Source organism: Panthera onca, chromosome E2, assembly GCF_046562875.1.
Source record: "Panthera onca isolate mPanOnc1 chromosome E2, mPanOnc1 haplotype 2, whole genome shotgun sequence".
NCBI lineage: Eukaryota > Metazoa > Chordata > Mammalia > Carnivora > Felidae > Panthera > Panthera onca.
The window spans coordinates 26,291,561-26,311,216 of NC_138353.1; the positions used below are offsets into that span (position 1 = coordinate 26,291,561).

Sequence of the window (19,656 nt, forward strand, 5' to 3'; positions counted from 1 at the left end):
TGAATCAGCCTCTCTTTGTGCCACATGATCAATTTGAGATCAGCTGTTGGTCTGGATCTAGCTGGGCTGTGGGGAGGTCCATTTTATTTCTGGTAGGCTTCTGTTCACTCGGTGCCTATTTTTTAAGTGAAGTGGTCCTATTCTGTGAGATTTGGAGAGGGCTCTGCTGCCTGTTAGTTTAGACCTGGGAAAGAAAGTCACATTTCAACTTTGTGTTTTTTAACTGCTGCCGTTTTGTTTCACCTGCCAAGCTTCCATGTTGATATATATTTGATAGGTATTTGTCATTGATGCAGTCGTGACAATTTTCAAACCCTGCTATTTTTTCTTGACAGTAGGACGAATGCACAGTCTGAAGAACATCTAGATAACTTGGTAATCCTAGGGGCCTTATTTTGAAATTTTGGTATTCTCTCAGTAACATTTTTCTATGCTTCAGGATTTATTTTAACTAATGACTTAGGAGAAATGCAGGGTGCATATAGTAGATATAGTATAATGGCCTGAATATTAAAATTGCAGATTTGATTATTTGCCATTAGTAGCTTAGTGAGTTGCTTTCAGCTTCCTCCCCTCTCCACTTGTCCTATTTAAAAACTGAACTTAATTAATAATCAGGAATTTTTACCAAGCTTATACAGTATAATTGTATAGGTTTCGGAGCAAAATGTTTATTTGAATACAAGAGTGCTGACTCCTTTACTGAAATAAACAAAATATAAAAATGGGACAAAGCTGTTATTATTTTCACAACTAGGGATGGAGGCCACCCACATGTCAGAAACTCAAGAGAGTTTCTGCTGGATGTGTATTAGCATTAGAGATGCATAGCACTCATGTACCCCCACGTGAAAATACTTTTCATTGTTTAGTATTCCAGCAGAGAACTGAAGATGCATAAATTGTGGTATAAAAGGAAGTGTGTTGAACTTTTAAACCATTTCTGTATGGAATTAGATTTAAATAATTATTATGAGTGTGGTTATAAAACCGTGAAAATGTCTTTCATAATTTTTGAAAGAGAAGCTTACCTAAGTAGCAATCCTCAAAAGCAGAAAGGAAAGATTTGAAGGAAAGAAGTTTCCTAATTTTCCCATCTTTATAAATAGAAAGAGCCAGTAGATACTATTTAAGTCTTTCAGTTGTAAATAGAGAAATATATGTTCAGGTAAGTTTTAAATTTTTTACATGTATTATTACAAGTATTATTTTACATGTATTATTCAAAATAGGAAGCATGTATTCTGAGCCATTAAAAAGAATAATCAGAAAAAAACGTATCCTATATAGAAAAGACACAATAATTTATATAGCATAGAAATTGTCTTCCTTAAAAGTTTGAGGAACTTTTAAAAATTGTCTTCACTTGGCATGTTTCTTAGAAAAACTTCCTTCAGAGTATCATCATTTTTTTCTAAATTGCATGGAATTCTGTTCTTAAACTAGTAAATGTTAATTAGGGGTGAGTGTTACATTATAACAAGTGACAAAATGGTACAGAATGACATTTTGATGGAAAGTTTTTCTTATGCATGGTGATGTAATAAATATATTGATAACATAATGTTAAACTTTTTTGCATAACTAAAATAAATCCCACTGGGACTTAGTAGATTATTCTTAATAGATCTGATTTATTAGCATTTTAATATTTAGAACTATACAAAATGGAATTGGTCTGAAGTTTTCTTTTGTGTTTGCTGTGGTAGGTTTTTAGAGTCTGGGTTAGCAGTGCCTAACAGTTGGAAAACTTCCTGTCATTTATTCATGTGTTCGTTAGTTGGGAGTCTGAAGCTAGGAAAGGGGGAAGAAATTTTGTTTTTCCCTTTCCAAATCACTCAGCCTGAAGTAAAAGCAACAGTACTGTAATTAAAATACATATATTACTGCTTAGCTAGGTTTTTTCAGACTAACTTGGGAACCAAACCACCATTAAAGGCTTTTTTTTTTTTTTTTTCTCTCTGCAGGAAAAATGCAGAGCAAGTTCCAAATAATGGATTGAAAGAGTGGCTTGTGTGTATTTTCTCTTTCCCAGCCTCTCCTCTCACCATCAGTATGATTATGCAGCCATGTATTACCCCTGGGTGTCATGCAGATGATGAATTCATGCTGGCATCCATGAGTATTTAATGATTCAATCTATAAGTATTTTAAGTAGTAAAGCACATCAATAAACCTGATGAAAGCTTGGCTATAGAAACAAACCTAATTCATACCTTCCTAGTGAGACCGTGACAGTTCTTTACATCTTAGTGTTTTTTTTTGATCCAGCATTTCTGTCTATAGAAGGTTAGTTGAAGGAAATAATTAGGGATATATGTGGGGATTGAATTACAAGGATGCACTGCAAAGCCTGTTTTATAACTGTAAACATTTGTAGATAACCTAAATGCTTAGCAATAGGGAATTATTTAAATGAGTATGGATAATTAAATAATAGAATATTATGTAACCACTAAAGTATTACTCAAAAATACATTTGACACTGAAAGGTGTCTGTAATATATATTAAGTGAAAAAACAAAACTTGAAGGCATCATATACTCTCAGTTTGAAAAATCGGTCTGAAAGCACATATATACACATACACACACATACATATACAACCTGCAAGAATACATACCAAAGTGAAGGTAGAGATGCTCTCTTGAAGACATGAGATTATGGGTAACTGTATTCATTTTTTTTTTTTTTAATTCGTGTCATTGGGTTTTCTAGAATGAGCATACATTACTTCTCTAATAAAAAAAAAAAAAAAACTTTAAAAAAGAAGGAACAAATGCCAGCACAAATAGAATATGTAGTAATTATGTCTCCATATAAATAATGTGTATCTAGAAAATTAAATGAGTATTAATTCCTTGAATTTTTAATTATGTAGTGCTTACTAGTTCTGTTGATACTAAATTCTCTTGAGCAAAAAAGCCAGGTCTCCCTGCAGACTCATGTAGAAAGATCCACTTCTGTTCTTGTCATGTTTATTTTCTAAAACATATTTTGACTCTTGTCAGCCTTGAAAGGAGTTCTTGCATTTAAAAATTCTATGTGCTGGGTGCCTGGGTGGCTCGTTTGGTTAAACCTCTGACTCTTGATTTCGTCTCAGGTCATGACCTCCTGGTTTGTGAGATTGAGCTCCTGGTTTGTGAGATTGAGCTCCGTGTCAGGTTCTGTGCTGACAGCATGGAGGCTGCTTGGGATTCTCTCTCTCTGTCTCTCTGCTCCTCCCCTACTAGTGCATGTGTGCGTGCTCTCTTTCTCTCAAAATTAATAAATAAATATTGTAAAAATAAATAAAAATTTTTAAGTATCTCAAGCATCTCAAAAAGTGCTTCTGTTGGGTTATTTGACAGACCGTCTGGACATTCGAGCAGCCCGGATTCTTCTGGATAATGATCACTATGCTATGGAAAAATTGAAGAAAAGAGTGCTGGAATACCTGGCTGTCAGACAGCTGAAAAACAACCTGAAGGGCCCCATTCTTTGCTTTGTTGGCCCTCCTGGAGTTGGTAAAACAAGTGTGGGAAGATCAGTGGCCAAGACTCTTGGTCGAGAGTTCCACAGGATTGCACTTGGAGGAGTGTGTGATCAGTCTGACATTCGAGGACACAGGTAAGATATTTCTCTCAGTTCAATCTCTGGTTCTCTGTTTTAATTGACTAGAGCCCCTCAAAAGCCAAGGCATAATATATGTATGTATATTTTTTTTCTCAAAGGGATATTTGTAATACCGTGGATCGAAAGGATATTTACAGTACTTACTTATGGTACATCTGTAGGACATTTATAGCTAACCTAGAGCCTCTACCATAATAGTATACCCAAACTAACCTTGGTAATTGTATGACAATGGATAGTGAGTCTCTGCCTCGGCTTTTCTGGAATCTCATTTGAGTGCAATTATAAATTAGTTATGGTTAGATAATACAGTGTTTTTACATGCACTTTGGCCCAGTAGCATTTCATAATGACCCTTAACTCTTAGAGTTTAAAAAATAAGTACAACAGCTGGGGGAGGTAGGAGAAGGTACGAAATCTTTGGTAACAAATTTATGTTTGCGGTTTAAACTCTTTAAGGAGGCTGGTTTTCAGTATACATATGAATAATGAGAAAGTTCAGGGTAATTATTAAGATGTGTCCTTGCATTTTTGGCCCTCTTTCTATAAAAATACATTAAACTGTGAGAACTGTGTCTGTGTTTATCTGACATTACTAGAATCAGATTTGCATGTTACGTTAATTGTTTTATGTTCTCTGTGGTCTCTGTTGCTCAGATTAGAAGATGCTTTGGGAAAGCATGAACTTCTGTTTCAAGGTTTAAGGGTTTCGTAAGAGTTGCAAGTTGTGAGAAAACATACATACCGATAGTGTATGCAATTTAAAATGTAGAATATTTAAAAATGTAGAAATCACGAATGCTTATAAAAGAATATAAGGTTGTATGCCTGAAACTAACATCAGTGATACCTCAATTTAAAAAAAAAGTTTTTTAAATTTTTTATTTATTTTTGAGAGACAGAGTGCAAGCAGGGGAGGGGCAGAGAGAGAGGGAGATACAGAATCTGAAGCAGGCTCCAGGCTCCGAGCTCTTGGTACAGAGCCCATTGTGGGGCTCAAACTCACAAACTGCAAGATCATGATCTGAGCCAAAGTTGGACGCTTAACCGACTGAGCCACCCAGGTGCCCCCCTCCCCAAATTTTTTTTGAAGAATCTGCTCAACTTCCAATAGAAAGTTATTAAACTGAAGATAAAACTTCTCTCCTCAAGGTCATACCATCAGTCTTGAAGTTGTTAAAGCAATCTAAATTATAAATGAAGGCTTTGAAAAGCATGCCAGTGCAGGCAGTGAACAACTGCCAATGGCCAAGGGTAATTTAAATGCATATTTACAGTTTGGTGAATATGGATTAAACTTGGATTGTAGGGGAAAAAGAATATGATGCTTTTTATAATGTCTTGTTTTCCATTTGTCTTATTCACGAGATCATTGGCATTAGGCGAGGGTGGAAAACACTTTTAGAAACTTTTCCATGAAAAGTGATTCTTTTTCTCTGACTTACAATTTTTATGCATTAAAGAAAAATCATTCCAAGATTTTAATAAATAAGCAATGAGGGCTGCAGATTAGATCAGGGAATTGATCTGGGTCATTCTTTCTGGCAATTTCAAACAATACTTTTGTCACCTAGACTTGCTTATTCTCACATGTGCCACTAGAGGCTGTAGTTTGCTTTTGTAAAGACATTGGTGGCACCTTCTACCAATCTTGGAGAAACTGAATCTAGGACTTGAATTTTTTTATTTTAACTAGAGAGGTTTGGGGAGATATTTCCCACTCAAGTGACTTGATTCATGCATTCAAAGTTTTTTTAGTTTCTTTCCTTTTTTTTAGTATCTGTAGCACTGTATTGTGTAAGCATTTGATGGAATTTAGAGAGGAATTTATGGAATTAATGTCATGAGCACATGACCTGTGGGCAATTTGTCCTGTTTCTTGCCACATTAGTATTGCTTATTCAGTAAGGCTTAGAAAGCACTTACTCAGTGCCTGACACACAGTGAGCATTCAATAAAAAATAGCTTTAATTATTATTTACTTTTAAATTCTCAGGAGGACAAGTTTACATTTAATAGCTTCAATGAGTTTTTATAAAATTCAATCTGATTTTTTAAAAGTTTATTTATTTTTGAGAGAGAGAGAGAGAGCATAAGTAGGGGAGGAGGAGAAAGAGAAAGAGAGAGAGAGAGAGAGAGAGAGAGAATTCCAAGCAGGCTCCACGCTGTCAGCTCCATGCTGAGCCCAATGTGGAGCTCTATACCACGAATTAGCCGAAATCAAGAGTCGGACACTTAACCAACTGAGCCACCCAGGTACCCCAATTTGATTTTTAAATAGTACTTAAAATATCCTATTCTTAGCATTATTATTTAATTTTTTTTTTAATTTTTTTTTTTTTAACGTTTATTTATTTTTGAGACAGAGAGAGGCAGAGCATGAACGGGGGAGGGGCAGAGAGAGAGGGAGACACAGAACCAGAAGCAGGCTCCAGGCCATCAGCCCAGAGCCTGACGCGGGGCTCGAACTCACTGACCGCGAGATCGTGACCTGAGCTGAAGTCGGACGCTTAACCGACTGAGCCACCCAGGCGCCCCTATTATTTAATTTATGTAGCAGAATTGTGGGAAAATGTATTTCTGTGATGTGTGTTAGTGGGCAGTATATAAAGTCACAGTTCTCACCATTTTGTGTGAACATTGTTGGTTTTAAGCAGAACTCTGTTTTCAGTCTTTACTGATATTGATAGATACAAAATTTGTTCAATGAGTATACTTTCACATGTGTAGCTATCATTAAGAAAACTGAACTTACTGTGAGTCTTTTGTAAAATGAGGTTATGTATTTGCCTAAAAAAAATATGTGTAAATAAAGCTTTCTAGAAATGTATCGTATGCACAGAGGCTGTGATCATTGCCAAATAAAAGGGATGTGGTTTAGTCTATGAATCATTCTACTATGGCTGCTACTAAGTACTCCCTAGCCATCACTGTACCAGATGTTTCATTAAACACTACAGCAACCTGTCCTTGTGCTACTGGGGCCTTATTACCCATTTACCTTCCCAAATTATCAAAGCCTGGAGAAAATATTTATTTGAAAACCCATTTGGAAGTAGGTGGAGAGTGGGGTTAAGGTGAGCAGAGATTGAGAGCAGAGTATGGGCTTAGTTCAGAGCTATGAATTGGAGGTGAATAGGAGAGGAGGAAGAACAGTAGCTAATAGCACAACCATGGGGTGGAGTTCGTGGGAACAAGTGGTTCCATGTAACAGTTGAAGCATTTTGGAAACACCCAGGTCTTGCCATTTAAGTATTGGTCACATGCTCACAATTAGAGTTCATGCAAAGTTTTGTTTTTCCTCAGCCTCTGAGTAGGCACCACTGTTCTGCAGTCTTAAAATAGCCAAGGAAAAACAGAGCTGCTTTATATTATCTTCCTTGCTGTGCTCTTGATTTTGTCACTCACTTTTTCTATTTTCCCATGCTTGGAACTCCATCCTTTTACTAGAAATACCTGTTTATGTGAAGGAAGGTGCTAGTAAGTTAGGAATTGATCTTAAAAAACAAAGATGTGTTTTTTAGAGTTCAATGGTAATGAAGTGAGAGATGGGAAGAAAGACTTGATTCACATTTAAATCTTAAACTTGAAAAATAGTGATCTGATTTTACATTGACGCATTGTTTTTGTTCCTGTTAATTTTGAGTGCCTTAAAGAAAGAAGAGTCAGGTTTATTAATGCAGCTTTTCAGTCTTCTCTACATTTCTCATTTGGGTCTGTCTCCATTGGGACTTTTCTGTCCACTTTTAGGAAGCTCTGTTCCTATCAGTTTTTACAACTTAATATTTTTAAATATTACATTTTTAAAGAATTTAAATCAGTTCATAGAAATTAAATAAAACAACTTCTTTTAGGATGAAGTTTTATGAAATCATGTTTCCATAATCATTTTTCATAAGTTGTTTCTTGGTGAAATATGCTTATTGCTGTGTCACAAGTTATTGTTGATAGTAACTCTTTGGAAGTAGTATGCCAGCTGTTTGTTCAGATAATAAAATTATATCACTGCAAGGAATCTTTGGCTCAAACAGGATGAGAACAAAATAATCTTTTGCTTTCCACATCGATACATTTTTGTATGTATAAACATTTTTTTTAAGTTTATTTAGAGAGAGAGAAAGAGAAAAAGAGAGAGTGGGGGAGGGGCAAAGAGACAGGGAGAGAGAATCCCAAGCAGACTCCACTCTGTCAGCATGGAGCCCAGTGTGGGCTCCAACTCACAAATCCATGAGATAATGACCTGAGCCAAAATCAAGAGTCAGATGCTTAACTGACTGAACCACCCAGGCGCCCCAGAAATGGTGATGTTTTAAATAAATTAGCTATTTCATTGTTAGTCTCCACAAGGGGAAAATAACCAAAGCAGCAAGCCTTTAATGTATTTTTAGCATAGTATGCCAGACATGTATGGTTTGCTCACCATACTCTTTATAACCTGTATTTGCATGTAGCTCTTCTTTGCCTCTTTAAAATTTAGTTTCATTTTCAGGCCCCAATTCAAGGATTTCTCCATTAATATAGGTGCAGTCAGTTATGATCTTACTCTTCTCTAAACTGACCACTTACTGTCTATTGTTTTCTTTTATGATTAAATAATATAGGCCTCTGGCATATGCAGTATGTTGCTGTAGAGATAAGACATAAATATGGAACAAGTATAAGCTCTTTACAGTAGGGTTTTTAGCATATCTTATTCTCCTTTTTATCACTCTGTGCTGTATAGCACAGTGCCAAACATGGCTCTCTAAATGCTTTGTGAATTCAGGTAAGATTAAAACATAATTATATTTTGTAAGTCTTGTGGTCCTTTAAGTGAGTGCATCCATACAAATGAGTGCACGAAAAGATTTAGGAACGACTGCTGGAAGAATAACAATTTGATTTGTTTAGATATGCTATATTAAAGACTGTTCTTCTTTTGAAATCATTAGGATCTCTTTTAAGGCTTATTACTCCCAGTTGGAGAGATATATATATATACACCCTTGGTAGAAAATTTAGAAATAGTTTTTAAAAAGGAAAAAAATTCTCATGTATTTTTGTTTTTTTGTTTTTTTACCATACAAAGATTATCACTGTTAACATTTTATTTCCTGCCAGACTTTTCAATGGGCAGCTTTTGCCATGTTTCTAAAAAGCAATTCTAATCCTACTCTTTTGACTTAAAATTACAATATACAATTTTTATATTACAGATTCTTTGTAAATGTCACTTCAGTAGTTTGCATCGTAACCCATTAGAACTCTTTAATTGAGTAGGTGTGAAAAGGTGATGGTAAAATGACTGTTTTCCCCCCCTTCTTTAATATCAGGAAAGAGGTGAGTAATGTTTTAATGTTTATTTATTTTTGAGAGAGACAGAGACACAGAATCCAAAGCAGGCTCACAGAGCCCGACGCAGGGCTCGAACTCACGAGCTTTGACATCATGACCTGAGCTGAAGTTGGATGCTCAACCAAGCCATCCAGGCACTCCTATTCCTGATGTTTAGAAACTGTTAGTGGCAGTGACAGGCTGACCAGCCTTTTGGCTTAAGATTTGAAGATGTCCAGGCACAGAGTAGTAAAGTAATTGATTTACCATGGAGCTCCTATAAATAGAGGATATTGTCTGTAGTTTTTTGAAGCATTAACCAGACTATATTTTGGAACATGACAAATGCTGATCTTGCAACTTAAATTTTTGAACCATGTAGATACTTGGTTTTGTGTATTTCATATGCTAATCCTTATAAACCTGTGAACTGCCTATACCAATCACAAGAAAAATATAATTCATGTATTTTTAAAATTAACTCATGTACTTCAATTAAAAAAAAAAAAACTTCTACATAATCATGTATTTAGGCTGAATAGTAAGTAATTGAAGAGATACATTCTTTGCAAACTTACCTGTATTGTGCTATGTTGCTTCCTAGATGTTGTTTCATGAGGAAGGACATGGCAAAGTATGTATTTTGCCCTCAAAAAAGTTAATAGTTTGTAAAAGAGTATTAATTTCATTAATCTCCTACTTATGTGGTTTCTCAGGAGGATATTTTGGTATGCTAATTTGTTTTTTAAAAGTGGTTATAGGGGCACCTGGGTGGTTCAGTCGGTTAGGCATCCAACTTCAGCTTAAGTTATAATCTTACAGTTCGTGAACTTGAGCCCCGTTTCAGGTGAGCTTGAGCCCTGCTTCAGGCTCTGCACTAATAATGTGGAGCCTGCTTGGGATTCTCTCTCCCTCTCTCTGTGTCCCTTGCTCACTCATGTTCTCTCTCTCTCTCTCTCTCTCTCTCTCAAAAATAAATAAATAACAAAAAATTGTAAAAAAAAAAAAAAAAAAAGTAGTGATTTATATTGGGTGATGTTGAAAGAGAACATTTTTGTTTTGTGTATTGCTGCACTTTCCACCATCTGATTCATACTCCAGAGGTTTATTCAAAGTATATTCTGTATCTTTAGTCAGTGAATTGCATGCTATCATACCTTCTGGTAAAGGATGTAGCACATTATAGATATTTTCCACAGCTGATCGGCCCTCTGTAATGGTTCTCTTCTTTGTTTGACCTGTAGACTAGTGTTACATATTCGGGGGATGTCGTCACCTGTGATTGAGGAACACTAAGGGGATTGAGTATGCTTGGTGCTATGAAAGATGTGAACAACAATGAACATCTTTTGAAAGCTTACTGTGTGCCAGGCACTACACTGTGTGCTTTACCTGTTATGCTTTCATAATCATATAATCTATGAGGTTGGCAGTTACTATGTCCATTTTCCAGATGAGGAAACTGAGACTTAGATCAAGTTATTTGTTCAAAGCAGTATTCAAAGACTTGTATGGCCTTCGCAGTGGTGATACTTCAGGTGCTGGCATGGTTGACCTGATGTCATCAAATAAATAGGAAAAACAAGCTTCTGTTTAGGGAACAGTCTGATAGCTCTATATCCAGGGGATCTACTCTGTAATAAGACCCACTCTCTGTATCAGAGTGCTCACTGGCTCTCTAGAGGAGGTACCCAGAAACTAAGTTGTAACTGCATCAGATGAATTGTAGGGCCAGTAAATGCTGTAGATGTTGCATTATTGGAAAGATCACTTTGTGAGAGGTGGTCAGGAAAAGTTTTTTTAGAATTCCTGGATTTACATAGGAAGAAAGAGTATTCAGGGCAGGAAGGTACCATATTAACAAAAGTTAAAAAACGTAAGGAGTATAATAGGATTGTAATTGTGGATAATGCAAGAGCATTATGGCAGCAAGTTAGGAAGGCTGGTGGGGACTGCATTGTGAAGAGCCTTGAATTCCAGACAGAGGAGTTTGGCTTTATGCTGTAGGCTCTGGAAAGCAATGGAAGGTTTAGGAGAAGTTGTTTATGGACTAGTGTCCATATTTCCGCTTCTTTAGAAAGGTCCCTGCTTAAAATATTATTTTTCTCTCCATGACTTTAGGTCATTAGTACCTGTTTTTGAAATCTACCTGTCAAAAACATTACGGGAAAGAAAGACATTGATGCAGTAAAATTGACCCTTAGAGGCTTTGTGTTTTGTTTTGTTTTAATTTTCCTTACCTACTTATTCACAGGATACTGGCAAATTCATAAGTTCTCTAAAGAAATAATTTGAGAGGCTTTTATTAATTTTGAGTCTTGTCCTTCCTGTATCCCATTCTGAAATCTTGAATGTGCCAACTCCTTATTGTAACAGGACAGTGTTTATTGTATTTGGTTCCAGGGCCTCGGTCACCCTTCCTCCATGTAAGGCATTCCCACAATATGTTTAAGGCTTTCTTGTCTTTTCAAAGGTCACTGTATTTATTCTGTCCTGCTTTATACCAGTCATGTGGTAAAACTTAGGCCTGCTCCGGGAATCGGCTTTGTGCAGATCATAAGATAACTGTTGCTGTTACACTTACCGTTGATTAGTTTCTTGTAGGCAGTCACCCTTTTATGCCTTTTCACAAACAGCATCTGCTTTGCACATGGCCTAGGCAACAGGGTTATAATTAAAATTGGTAAATTGCTACTTAAAGTTTTGCTGGCTTTGTAAACAAGGCACATTTTTCAGTTTGACAAACATATTTGTTTTTATTCATGCCACCCTCTACATCTGTCACAATTATGTAGATGATTCTTGTTCAAATATAATAAAGGAGCCTCTAATACTTTAATGGATAACAAAATATCTGGCTGAACTTGGGCATAACAGTGTATATAGGATGAACACAGTTTTATTCAAAAGGCCAGAATTAATGGAATTTTGATATACATACTATTGACCCCATATCTTACTATAATTACAGACTATTGCTTCTGAAAATAAAAGAATTGGGAATTTTTCTTTCTTCTTTTTGGTCTACGTTTTGAGTGGCCATTTGAACCAATTCTGATTTCCTTCATGAAGATGATGATGTTTTCACTAGCCCTGGGGCAACCATTTCAATGTGTAAAAAGATGCTTGTGTTGAGGGAGTGTGGGAGGCTCCTTTGGACATTTTGAAATCCTGAAAAGTAAGAATCACAATCATATGCTTAAGTATAATGTTTTTCAGTTTCACTAAATGGCAGAAACAAGCTACAATTCTTCCAGTATTATGGGTAACTTACAGCCAGCATTGGCTGTATCTTGAATTCAATTCAAGAATTGAATGAACCTAGCTGTCTTGTTCAGATCACCCTTCACTTCCCGCCATGTTGAATTTCCTGGTTGTATCAAAGAACTTTTTAAATATATAGTACCTCTTTGCTGTGTTACTGTGATAACTAAATGACTTTTTCCCAGGCCTGAGTTTTGATTTCTAAATGATACTCCTCTTGCCTCCTGATGTCTTGTTAACTTGCTGTCTGCTTTCTATAGGCGTACCTACGTTGGCAGTATGCCTGGTCGTATAATCAATGGCTTGAAGACTGTTGGGGTTAACAATCCAGTGTTCCTATTAGATGAGGTGGACAAACTAGGAAAAAGTCTGCAGGGTGATCCTGCAGCAGCTCTGCTTGAGGTAAGATACAGAAACTTCCTGGTCTGTGATCACCACAGTTATCTGAGAGCAGATAATTGTATTCAGTAGCATATACATTGATATGAGTGTAGTCATGGGAAAAAATGTTATATGGACTAAAATCTGAAAGCAAATTAATATCTAAATTGAAGTGTCTTAGAGATTTCTTCTTTTTCTAATAATTGTCATTTCTTTTTTCTCTTTTCTTTTTACCAAATATTTTAAATTTTATACATGCTTTTTGTTTAGAGACCAGTAATTCTATAAGATTATTACATAACACAGCAAGCAAGTTGTCTTCTCCCTGGGGATCCCCCATTTCCGCTTCTACACTTTGACCTCTTTAACTTTTAGTTAATTAGACCATATACAGTTTCTGACATCATTTGTTGATTACCCTCTATAGGAGATGAGGGTTTTTCTTGCTTTCTTCCCTCCACCCCTACTATATCATTTTTATACTCCCAGTCTCCCAATCTAAATTGTATCCTGATTTTGTTATGTCACTGTCAAATACTTAACATTATTACAAGTATGTAAGTGCTTTTCACAGCTGAGCCATGTGATAAATGGTAAACTGATCACTTTTCTTCTCCTGCCCCTCCTTTTTGTTTTCCTGTACATTTTTTAAAAAATCTTTGTAGGTTAATAATTGTCTTGTTTATTCTGTTTACTTCCAGCAGTTGTGTTAAGTCTCCTTTCAAGACTTGGAGATACTTTCCAAGTGTTATGTCTGTTTTATCTTCTTCACTCCTCCAGTCTGAGCTAGTCGTTGTCCACATCTGGAACCTAGCTGTCTTGTTCAGATCGCCCTTCACTTCCCACCATGTTGAATTTCTTGTTTCCTATATTCCATACCTTCTGCTTTCTTGCTTTATTCTCTCACTTTCTTGGTGTTAATCTCCCAGAAGTTTCCTGAGAAAGCTTGCATGGGTGGGAGATGTTTTTAGACTTTGTATATCTGAAAATATGTTTCCCTCATCCTTGATTGGTAGTTTGCATTCTAGTTAGACATAATTTTCCTGCAATATTTTGAAGACATTTCTCCATTGTATTCCAGTTTCCTGTGTTGCAGTTGATAAGACCAAAGCCTTCTGGTCTTGTCTTTTGTGACTTGTTTTACTCTGAAAATTTTTAAGATCTACTTTTTATCCCATTTTTCTGAAATTTTACAGTAATCTGCCTTGGCATCAGTCTCTTTTTCTCCATTTTTGCTGATGCTTTGAAGATTCTTTGAATTGGAAAATCCTGTCCTTTATTTCTGTAAAATTTTCTTGAATTCTCTTGATGATTTTTTTCTTCATTTTTTGGGGGGAACGCCTATCAATTGGGTTTGAGATCTTTAATCTTCTTATCTTTTCTGTTAGTCATCTTTTTTGTTTTTTGCTGTATTTTTTTATGAAGACTTTCTTAGCTTTATCTAGTAATCCTTCTATGAGGTTATTATTTCAAAGATCTTTTTCTTAACTTCTCTGCTTGTTCTTTTTATAGTATCTTGCTCTCATTACATGGATGTAATATGTCCTCTTATCTCTGTGAGAAATACCCTACTAGATTTTTTTCTTTTTCTTTTTCTATAAGCCGCTTTTATCTATTTGTTATATATGTTGTTTTGTTTTGTTTTGTTTTGTTTTGTTTTTTGGTCTCTGTCTTTTATATTAGAGTCTTCTGTTAGATGTCTGGCAATTTGTGTTTGTTTGTATTTAGTAGTGAGGAACAGAATGCTGATTGGAATCTGAGGACGGTTTATTGACTCAGTTTCACAATAGGGTCGGCTGGGCCATTTGGTTGAAGAATCTCTTATGTCAGTAACTTTAGGTCGAATTTCTCAGAGAGGGCTCCCTAAGTCTCTTGCCTTTAGAATTAAGGCTTGGCTGCCAGCTTCCTGGGAAATAAGCAGTGGGGAGAAAGTGGGGACTGTCACTGCATTCAGCATCCTGGATGTATGCATTCACCTAAACTGTTATTTTCAGTAGAGTACATACTCCGCTCAGCTGTGCCCAGGGTCACCTGGGCAGGGAACAGCTGTTTTATGTTCTTAAGAAAATAAACTTCCAGGTTTTCCTGGGATGGGGGAAGGGATCTGGGACCTGACTGCTTCATAAATGTAATTTAACCAGTCCTCCTTAGTTTACTACCTCTGCTCCCCCAGTCCTTACCCTGGTTTAAGTAAAATATTACTATTCGAACTGATTTGTAGAATTGAGGAAAAACTTGCTTTGTGAGTTTGTTTTTTTTGTTTATTTCCTTGCTTTGAATTCCTTCTGGCTTCCTGTTTCCTTTTTTGGTTTTTGTTTTTGTAATCTTCTTAGAACAGGATGACCCTGGGAGATGTTTCTTGTAAGCAGGGAGACCATACATTCTGGTTTGCCTGGGACAATCCCATTTTATGCCTAGTTATCAATTGCACTCTCTTCTGGTCTCAGAAGTGGGTCCTGTTTGGACCATAAAAAGTACAGTTGCCATATTTAAAAGCCACAGAACTTGGAGATAAGAGTTTCACTTGGTTTGGTTTTGCCTATTTTTATTGTAGAACAGTTCTGACTCAATGACTGGTTTACCCCTTAGTACTACAAACAATAAAATAGTGAACATTATTGGGGCGCCTGGGTGGCTCAGTCAGTTAAGCGGCCGACTTCAGCTCAGGTCACGATCTCGCGGTCCGTGAGTTCGAGCCCCGCGTCGGGCTCTGGGCTGATGGCTCAGAGCCTGGAGCCTGCTTCCGATTCTGTGTCTCCCTCTCTCTCTGCCCCTCCCCCGTTCATGCTCTGTCTCTCTCTGTCTCAAAAATAAATAAAACGTTAAAAAAAATTAAAAAAAAAAATAGTGAACATTATTGAAGGTTTTAGTGGCTTCTTAGATGATTACTTTAGACTTTCAGTTTAATTTATATTGGCACGTTTTTCAGGTAATCTGACCGACTCTCTCATTAGACAGTTATAGTTACCCTTTTGAAAAGAATTTGAGAGTATTTCTCTGATACTTGGGTTTCTCAGTATACTGTTTGTGGGAGTCCTAAAACAAATCCACCAAAAGACAGCTTCACAAGTAGTAGGAGATAATTAATCCCTGTCTATTTATTACACAGCGTGTTTTAGTTCTTCACCGTAGTGCTTTGTAATGATTTAGTAACATTTGTTGGATTGAGATGACCTTTGATAAGAAGCTGGCATAGTGATATTTCTTTGTCTGATACAGAAGTTGGTATTCACTTTTTTGGCAATTGCTTTATTAATATTCCAAATAAAAATGTTAAAGCCTCAAATGATACCTCAAAGTAAATGATACCTGGGATCACATACTTATACTGTAGTTTAGTTATGAGTAACATCAGTTCCTTACAGACTGGGGTTCTTTTTTGTTGTTTTTTTTTTTTATTTATTTTGAGAGAGACCGAATACAAGCAGAGGAGGGGCAGAGAGAGGAAGAGAGAGAAAATCCCAAGCAGGCTTCATGCTGAGCATGGAGCCCAACTGGGGGCTTGATATCACATGACCACGAGATCATGACCTGAGCTGAGATCAAGAATGGGACATTTAGACGACTGAGCCACCCAGGCACCCCGAGACTAGGATTCCATAGGGTGAAGCAAGATACATATACAGAAGAAATGAGTATATTGGTACCTGATGTCCTTCTCCCTCCCACGTGCCCCAGTCCTTGGTGGAAACATCTTCTATCACAGAGGTGGTTGAAACAATTAAATGAGTTATATGTAAAAGTGCTCTGGAAACCGTAAAGTACTCTATACATGTTATTTTAATTTGATGTCCACTCAGTTTCATCTATGTCCAGTTTGAAAACGACTTTCTGTTTCCATCACCTTTAGACCCACCTAAATGAAAAAAAGAAACACCTTGTATTTAAAGTAGAATGTTACTGAGAAACCGGAAATACCAGGAGTATGATTTATCTTCCCACATAGAAAGCCTACTCTTTAATGAAATGATTTCTAGATATTATTTATAAGATATAGTCATATGAGATTATTTTATAGCTAATTTATGTTCTGCCTGTATATATTAGATATAAAGAACATAAGTATAGAGTGGTTACTCTAAATAAATTAAAGAATATACTTTTTCTATCTATAGATTCTTCTCAGCTTCATATTTATTCATGGTGGAGATGCCTATTTCCAGTTACTGTTGTCAACAAAGGAATATTTACTCAAAATTTAGATAGCCTCTTGAAAATTTATTGGAAGAATAAAAAACAGATGTAACTAATTGTTGATAAGCAAATGTTGGTAGACAGAATTTGGACAGGTCTGTTGTTGAATAGTATTAAAATGTCAGATACAAGGAAAGTCCTTTTATGTAATTACTAGACTCAAAAGAATATTATAGAATTCTTATCAGGCAGGTACAATCATATTTATAATTGATGCAAGATCCAGACTTTGTTATAAAATATATGTGTATTTCCGAAATACACTTTTAATGTGAATGGTCTAACAAAATGCATGGATACTTTACCAGTTTTCTATATAAACAGTATTTACAGTTCTGAATAGATAGATAGATAGATTGATAGATAGATAGATAGATAGAATCCCCAAAGTGGAAAAGTCCCTAATCTAGACATAATAAACTTTTTTTTAAAACTGACATTCTTAATTAGAATTAGATCCATTTAGTAATTAGAGTGAGTTTAGTAGATTTACTACTTGGATACAGCAGACCTAGGGTCTTCTAATCTAAGCTCTACAACTATTGTCAAAGAATTTCAAGGAGAGGGACTTTCCTTTTATTAAGGAAAATTTTGAGGTTCTGGATGTTACCTTAATTTTTTATCTCATCACATGCTGTATTTACAATGTAAATTCTAAGACCCACCAGAGTAAAAGATGTCTTAAATACTGATGTTATCAGAGAGGTGTGGCTGAAGACACCTTTTTCAGCTTTCATTTCCTCTTTACTGTCTCTGATTAAGAGGGATACTGCCATTTAATGATTAAACTAAGCTACATTAGGGAAACCTACTAATCATTTCTTTTTAGTGCTGGCAAACCCTGTCACCAGCGCCCAAGGCATACTTGCAAGTTACACAAAAATGTCTTGATGTCTATGTTAGCATTTTTCTTTTTATACCCTGCTCCCATTTTTTGTCTTGTTACCCACCCACTCTCCCCCAAGCACATACACATGTACAAGCTGCCACCTGACTGTCCACAGCCCTCCAGCCCTTAGCTATATTTGCAACCAAAATTACTGTTTCTCATTTCTACCCCATTTAACACTCTTGTTAGTAGAGTTTGGTGGTGATTAGATTGTGTAGTCAAGTTTACCTGAAAATTAATTTTGGAGTGGGTTGAGGGAATTATTGTTATGAATTTGTGACTTGATAATCACCAAGACTTTCTTTTCCTCTCTTGGCCATCCTCAGGGATGCTCTATGAGGGGATCATTAGACAAACCTGTGGCCCAAATCCTGGCTATGTGTCTTGGCAAGGACCCTACTACTGGATTCAGTAGCAAACTAAGAAAAGGAAAAAACCACCTGAGAGAAGTATAGGCAGCAAATTGTTGAGAAATAGTAATTTGACTAATAAATTAAGAAATAATGATGAGTTGGGTTTAGTTTTTATATACCAGGTTTTCAGGAGCAAGTACTTTTCAAAATATCCTGTTCATTTGGGGAAACATTTTACCAGTATTAAATCGATTATATATTCTTATTTTTTATATGAATAGGCAATATTTACAAATTTAGAGATCTCTCTTTTATATTAATGATCCTCTTTTGCCAAAAAAGAAATAAATGAAATTTGAATGTTCTAAAAATGTTTGATCAGCTTTGGGCAATTTTAAGACAGAAGTAGAAATAGGCATTCATAGTGAGATGTAAGCTGTTTGCCTCTGATTAAACTAAAGCAGCTGACCCTATTTAAAAATTATTATTTAAATATATTTTATTAATTTTTTACAGTGTCAATGAGGTATAATTACATACAGTAAAGTGGGTGTATTTAAAATGTATAGCTTAATTTTGATATGTGTATTAATCATGAAACCATAATTATAATCAAGGTATTAGACATAGAAGTTCTACTTCTGAAACAAAAAATTCACTAGAGGGCATCAACAGTAGATTAGAACTGGTAGATCTTTGAATTTGAAGATCAGTTGCTAGAAATTATGCAGTCTGAAGAACAGGAAAACAAAGTGACTAAAATGAACAGGGAAATGTGGGATACTGTTAAGCACAACAATGTACGCCTAATTGAACAGGACAGGGAAGATAGGAGCAGAAAAAGTTTTTGAGGGAATAATGGATGAAAACTTCCCAAATGTGATGAAAAACATAAATCTACACATTTGTGAAGCTTGATAAATTTCCATGTAAAATAAGCACAAAGAAATCCATAGATAGATATCATAATAACAATCCTGAAAGACAAAATAGAAAACTTTGAAAACACCAAGAGAAAAACAGTTGGTATACCCATAAACCTTTTTGATCAGCATTTGGATTTTTCAAGTTTTCTCTATTACAAATAAAGCTATTGTGAATACTTATGTACAAGTCTTTCTATGGATGTATACTTCTGTTTTTCTTTGATAAATACCTATTGAGTGGATAGCTTGGTCAAATGGTAGGTGTCTGCTTAACTTTTTAAGAAACTGCCAAATTGTTTTCCAAAATGATGGTTGTACCATTTTACATTTCTCCTACTAGTGTATAAGAGTTCCAGTTCCACATTTTTGTCAGTATTTGACATGCAGTAAGTTTTTTAATTTTAATCATTCTGGTAGGTGTATTGTATTATCTCATTGTGGTTTTAATCTGCATTTCCTTAATGATTAATGATATGTTGAGCAACTTTGTATGTGATATTTGCCTGTATCCTGTATTTTTTTGTAAAATGTCTAGCTTTTTTTTTTTCTTTTGAGTTGTCTTTTTATTATTGAGTTGTAAGAATTCCTTATATGTTCTAGACAGATTTTGTTTGTCAGTTACATATTTTTCAGATATTTTCTCCAAATATTTTATTTTATTAATGTTTATTTATTTTTGAGAGAGAGAGAGAGGGAGGGGCAGAGAGAGAAGGAGACATAG

The 19,656-nt window shown here is 35.6% G+C and overlaps 1 protein-coding gene across 1 annotated transcript in view; it reads left to right on the forward strand.

Moving 5' to 3' along the window:
- Positions 1–19,656, forward strand: part of LONP2 (lon peptidase 2, peroxisomal) — a 102,362-nt gene that overhangs the window by 21,121 nt on the left and 61,585 nt on the right. The window contains exons 7-8 of the mRNA XM_060650823.3: positions 3,351–3,609; positions 12,453–12,594. Coding sequence (XP_060506806.1) covers positions 3,351–3,609; positions 12,453–12,594 — 401 coding nt within the window. The remainder of the gene's footprint in view (positions 1–3,350; positions 3,610–12,452; positions 12,595–19,656) is intronic.